Source organism: Natrix helvetica (genome assembly GCF_964273705.1).
Source record: "Natrix helvetica genome assembly, chromosome: 3".
NCBI lineage: Eukaryota > Metazoa > Chordata > Lepidosauria > Squamata > Natricidae > Natrix > Natrix helvetica.
Window position 1 is genome coordinate 69360590 of NC_138549.1, and position 6862 is coordinate 69367451.

Here is a 6862-nt window from a genome sequence, read left to right on the forward strand (position 1 = left end):
CATAACTCCAATTGTAATAACAACAACACAGGGAAAAGCACACAGTCTGGGTCTGATTGACATACTGGCCCCAAAGCCTGTGAGATCTGGATATTGCTACTTTTTCTTCAAATTTCCATTCCAAATGATGCTCTCTAGATGACAGCCCGTGGTTGCTTTCTTGGTTAAGAATAATGGAATGTATAGTCCTTTGGGAAACACAAGTTTGATAATATTTATTTGTCAAATCCTTAAAGGAAATAAGTATATGGTGCTTCTTAACCATATATGCATCAGTAATTTCAGTCTGGGATTGACACCAAAATTGCTTTGGTGCCTTAAAGGATGAACTGTGCTGAGAATAGGCAAGAAGGCCCTTTGAGCCATGACCACTGTCCTTAAGATCTTTCTGGATTAATTGACTTTTGATAGGAAAGGAATTCAATGAATGTTTCCCGCATCATGGGACTATTCCACTAAGTCTTATATTGTGCTCTGCAATAGAGCTGTATCATCCCCACTGCAGTGATGGGTTCTAATTTTTTTTACTACTGGTTCTGTGTGCTTGGCTAGGTGGGGTGGCATGTGACTGAGTGAGCGTGGTCAACTTGACATCACTCTCACAAACTCAGTCACATGATCCCCCCACCAAGCCACAGCCATGGAAACGGTGAAAGTTTTTGGGACTCCGACAGAGGGAAGAGGTGGAGCAGCTCGGCTTCATCAAATTCCTGCAATGAGTAAGTTGAGTGGTGGCAACAGGAGGCACCCAGGCAAGCTGCGGAGCGCAGAGCCAGGATGCTGCGCAGGCCCGTTTCCCTTCACCCAAAGGCACTAAAACGGAACACAAAAGGAGAAACCCAGGGTGGGGTGGGGGCGCCATGCATGACTGCAGGGCACAAGCACACATGTGCAATCTGGGCTCTGTGATTTCCCATGGCCCCCACCACATCTGGGGTTGTTTTTGGGGGTGGCAGCTGGTTCCTCCTCCTCCCCCCCTTGTCCCGTGCCAGGATCAGGTGAAAGTGAACTTTCCTCCCTCTCTCCCACCCTGCTTGCACAGTCCAGTGCCTCTGCCTGCATTTTTTCCTATCTCCCACCCTTTCCTTCCCAATGTTCTCTTCCCTCCCCACTCAGCCGCCGGATTTATAAACACAGGCATGGCCTCCAGGCTGCAAAGTTGAATGCTTTGATTCCTTCCAGGAAACTTATGGCTTTTCCTGGCTCTGCACTCCACAGCCCACCCAGGCCCTGCTTGGCTGGGCGCCTCCCGTCACCACCGCTCAACTTACCCATTGCAGGAATTTGATGAAGCCAAGCGGATCCTTGGTAGGCCCCAGATCCAAACTAAAGGAGCTCCCAGTGGAGAGCGAGCGGAGCACAAGGGAGGCATCTCTTTTGGTTTCTTGTTCTGGGACTTGGGATGCCACCCTCTCCTCCCGCAGCCACTGCCCTCTCCTGCCGCTGTCCTCTCCTCCTGCCCCCACTGCCCTCTCCTCCCACCACCTTCTCCTGCCGTTGCCCTCTCCTCCCGCCACCACTGTCCTCTCCTCCCGCTACCCTCTCCAGAATGCTGCCCCATTCCCATCGTGTCTGCAACGGTGACGGCTTCGGGAGATGCTTGCCAGTAGGAAGGGGGGCTAGGCTAGTGCAAATGCTTACCTGTGTGTAGGCAGGAGGAGGGAGTTGTGTGGATGCACTTTGCGAAGGTGAGGCAGGGCAAGCATTGGAACAGGCCAGTGTGGGGGCGTGGCCAGCCAGCCATCACTACCAGTTTGGCGACTCAGGCCCAATTACCACTACTGGTTTGCCCGAACCGGGAGCAACTCACCTCTGCCCTACTGCCTTTCCTTTTAAATGCAGACAGACAACCAAGCAAAGTCATTCCAAATTGTTAAAAATATGGAATGAGTCATCCGTAAGTTGATAACCTTGACCTCATTTTCTGCTTTTAAAGTGAGTCTGATGAAACCAGAAATGGTTGGCTCAAGCATATAAACTGCATTTTAATCTGAAAAAGTAAACTTTGTTGATGATGGTTATTGTATCTGATTTAGAAGGTAATGTTAAGAGTTTTCTGGATAGAATAGATCACGTTCTCAGCTTATGGAGTGTTCTTATATCTTAATTTCTCTGTGGAGTTTTAAATTACTTCCACAACAGATTGCAATTTTCCATATTCATGGGGGTCTCGTGTCAAAACTTTGAAAATGTGAAATTCAGTGAAAATGTATACTCTTGCCCAGTTACCCCCAGATGTTGTCCATGCATGCATAAACATATAGGCCTAAAGTCAAGCTGGAGTAGCTTAATGCAGATACACAAATCACACCAAGATCACAACATAAATCTTGTGAATATGGAGACTCAACTGTTTACCTTCTACTGGTTTAAATGATGGTCCTGCTATGACCCTTCTTTAACATGAGATTGCCATGCCATGGTTAATTATACTCAAATTTTTATAATACTGCAAATGGAATTGCTTTGGAAGATTACTCAAACTCTTATATTGTCACCATATAATCAATGTGGGCTGGGCTTGTGAGATAACAATTATGTAAACTCTGTAATTATACACTCCTAGCCTTTAAGTTGCAGGAGTTCTCATGTAGATTTGCAATAATTTTTAGACCATCAAGTTCATGAAGTTGAGATTGGATTAAGTAGGAAATAAGAGCTTCCAAATAAGTTTACGGAAACATATAGATTCCATTCTGATGTGCAGCAATCTGGCTTATGAAAGGCATGCATATGTAATATATGGTATCTGAGTTTAGCAAATATCCACTTTTATAGATTGGCATTAGGAGACCTAAATTGATAGCTGAAAACATGAATGTAAAGAGCAAAAATCCAAAAATCAAACCAACCATTTATCAGTCTTATTTGTTTACAATCTACCATATTTTTCAGAGTATAAGACACACTAGAGTGTAAGATTCAGCAAGATTTTGAAGAGAAAAATTAAAAAAAAAGTTTTTGCACTCTGCAAACCTCCCCAAAACAGCCCATTTTTTTGTGAAAATAGGCCTGTTTTTTTTTCTCCAAAAAAAAAAGGCATGAATAGCCTTAGGAGGCTTGTAGAGTGATCCAGGGGAAGGGGGGGGGGGATCAAAAAAGTTTTTTTGTCAAAAAAAAGGGCATGGATAGCCTTTAGGAAGTTTATAGAGTGCTGATGGGGGCTGGGGGGGGCAAAGAACGGGCTGTATTTTGCTGATTTCTGCCCTCCCCGGCCCCGAGGAGCTCTCTGAAAGCCTTCTAAAAGCTATGCACGGACATTTTTGTGAAGGGGGCAGAGTTTTGGGAGGAAAAAAATGCTGTATTCAGTGTATAAGACCCACCCAGATTTTCAGCCTCTTTTTTTAAGGGAAAAAGATGAGACATACTCCAAAAATGCGATATATTATCTATATATAGATATGTACATACATATAAAATACTAGAATATTATGTCTGGATCTGCACACGCACACACAGTCAAAAACGTTTATTCCAGGATGCTGTATTTTCCCAAAGCTTCATTTTTAATTTTAAAGAGCTGAGATCTAGATAAGGGATGTATAAAGACCTCCCTGCAACTTCTAACCTGTTCTGTGATACTAAGCTTTTTCTTTATTTGAGAATCGGTGCACATCAGCAATATAATGTACTATAAGTTATTGAAAGACACACTAATATAGCCTTTAAGCCCTTGATGATTACTGGCAGTACAAAGAAAAGAAGTATGTTGAAGTATATACTGTTGCAGTTCTTAATTGCTGCAGGTAGAAGTTACACGCAGCATTTTAAAATTGTTGCCTCATTAAGGGAGTGCAGCCTCAACGTGGTAACTGGTACCTGACCATTCCGTTTTCTTGAACAACAGGAGATTATTGCCAATTACTGAAAGACTGTAGAGGGGTTTACAGTTCTCAGACATACCCAGTTCACAAAGTTATTGTAGAACAAACAGAATGGGAACTAGCTAATGTAATTTTCCTCTGTTGAGTTTTGTGGAATAGAAATATTCAAAAAACAACAACCCGTATATATGACTCAGATATCTATACATCAAAATGATGATAGGGCTGTTGACCTATGTCTTTGATGTGCTATATTTTTGTATAGTTTTAGTGTAATTATTTTTTTAAAAAAAATCTCTTTATTTTCTTCTAAAGGGTCGTGATTATTGTTCAGAAGAAGAGGATATCACATAGTGCCAGTTCTGCTGATCAAAACAGGAGTGCTCCTGTGTAAATAGATTACGGTTCAATCCAGATCTTTTGGAGGAGTCTTCTCAAGTGAACAGCACTACATAACAAACAGTTATTTCCACATTGTATGCTCCATTCAGTTACAGTGTTTTCTTAATGACCATACAATGAGCATGGCTCAAAGGAAGAAGAACAGCTACTATGGAACTGCCTTTGCTGCTGCTAATTGAGACCAGTTGCCAGTTTTCATTTCCTCGTGCCCAGGAACACCACAGAAGTTTGACTTTAAACATCTAAAAGACACTGTAGCTTTCACTTGGGCTGTTGGCCTGTTTTCTATTGGCTGAGGTGGCGTTGTACAAAATCTTCCATAACCAAGCAGCTGAATCTTCCAGTTCACCCTACTCATCAGCCCAGGGGCATGGAGTTCTTGTTATACTGACAGTTCAGAGCTTTGGAAAATGGGATGCTTTGCCATGATGAACTTCGTTTTCTGCTAGGAAGAAGTTAGCAATTAAAAAGCATGTTGTCATACAGATACTGAATATGATGATGCAGGAGCAGAAAATCTGTATTTTTTTTTAAAGCCACCCATTTCTTTTATTAACTATTTCAATCAAGGAATATACTTGCAGTATTGGCTTTGCTGACCGCAGATGGAAATTATGATCACAATCAGTTTGAATCCCTCTCTCCCTTTCTCTCTCTCTCTCTCACACACACACTTTTTTTAAAGAAATAAACATTTTACTGTTTTTAGGTATTCTTGTCTTATACCCATTCATACATCCCAGTGTGTTAAGAATAATTGGGAAAAGGGAGGTGATAAAGGAGACCTTTAGAAAGATGATTTGAAAGGATATTATTTTCAAATGCTGTGTGCCAATTTGAGATGTCTGTAGAGTTTATTTTTCCATAATATAAAAAGTTGATACTCTCTCTTCTCAAAGGCAGATGTAATATTTTTAACAAATATTGTCATGAGTAAAAATGATCCTAAGGTTAAAAAAAAAAACTTTTGCATTTATTTTTTTAAAACACGTTATAACTTAAATATTTTATATTCTGTCCTGTGACTTTGAGGAACATGATCATAAAGGAAAATGCAGCTTGCAGCAATGGAGCTGCATTTGCCCAATTAGGATCTCATGATGTCAATCCATCAATAAAGAAATCACATTGTCAATGGGATTTGTAAAATAATTAACATTTTATCCCATGGGAATGTACAAATGTCCAACTAATTGAAGGAGCTTACTAAAGGGGCTTTCGTATTTTCTCTTAAAATATAAGTGGTTCTCTATTTGCCATTAACTCAGTTACAGCAAATGAAGAATATCAAGATTTTGACCTAACAGCTGATTATTCACAGGTATGTAGAATTTGACTCATCCAACTTCAAGTAAACACAACAATGAAACATTGACTCTCAAAGATTGAGGATAATAACTTCTTGGGTATTAATCTGTTGAATGATTCTGCAAGTATTTGGTGAGAGAAGGCAACAACATTGTCTGTTTCAAATCATTTATCTCTGCTATAAAAACAGATACTTATGGTAAAATTGGTTCATTCCTTATCTTCTTGCTTCCTCTTTTCCCTTTATAATTTTCAGTTTTCTTGATTTAATTGGCTATTCTTTGTAGTGTGTATGAATATACTGTTTGGAAAGGATGGTTTGGATTTTTATAGTCCACCCTCCACTCCCGTAAGCTTTCCTTAGCTGAACTGGAATTACTAAAAGCCCTTCCCACTCCCACTTACATAGTTTCAGCTCATTGTTTCTCGGTTCCTCTTCTAACTGATATACACAGCACGTATAGCAATGGTGGGTTCCGGATCCCGTTCCAGTGGACACGTGCGGCATATGCATGGAAGCGCGGAAGCCTTAAAAGACAGGTAAGGAGCTCGGGTGGGCGCTCCGGAGTACCATACCAGAATGGTATCTGGTGTTCTGGGCAGGCTCCAGTATGCCCATACCAGGGCGTACCGCCTGCAACCCACCACTGATGTATAGTGTGTTTTTTCATAACCCACTTGAAGGGCTTCTCTTAGGGTTTTTGCTACAAGTCCTCATCAATTTCCTGAGCCCATAGTCACTGAATTATGGATTTTTTTCTGAAATTGATCCAGTGGTGGGATCCCAAAATCCCTTCCCCAAGACATCCCAAATGTGTCTTTTGCTCAGGCGAAGGTCGTTGAATGGGCTCGGGTGTCAATTGTCAAAACTTTGTACAATAGTTGCATTAGAACTGATTGGGTTTGACTTCAAAATTCTCTCACTCCATCTGATATCATTGTGCTTCACAAAACACTTGATGTCCAGATTTCACAGATTGAGGTAGGAGCAGTATCAGTTACAGTTATAGGTAGGCACTTTCACTGCAATACCAGTGCCTAAAGAAAATAAATCAGAAGTGTTCCTAAAACAAGACAGTTTGGAACATTGTCACCTTACAGGAAGATAGGCAGCATAAACAATAAATAATTCTGGGAAGAAACTACCTAAACAACATTCAGCTTCATAATGAATGCTGCCATAGAGGCTGACCAGATGGTATGTATGACCAGGATTGACGTAGTTAGACTGGTGACTTCATGTCTGATGCATAATTTATTGCAAATTATTGTAATATTTTTACTTGCATTTCTCTCAATGCAATGTTATGCAAAAGTCTTAGCTTCAC

General features: G+C 41.0%; 1 protein-coding gene across 1 annotated transcript in view; it reads left to right on the top strand.

Annotated features, from left to right (window-relative positions):
- LOC309389251 (uncharacterized protein C1orf21) overlaps positions 1-5190 on the top strand; it is a 144787-nt gene extending 139597 nt beyond the window's left edge. Inside the window, exon 6 of the mRNA XM_081947394.1 lies at positions 4140-5190. Coding sequence (XP_081803520.1) covers positions 4140-4178 — 39 coding nt within the window. The 3' untranslated portion in view covers positions 4179-5190. The remainder of the gene's footprint in view (positions 1-4139) is intronic.
- The last annotated feature ends 1672 nt before the right edge of the window (positions 5191-6862 follow it).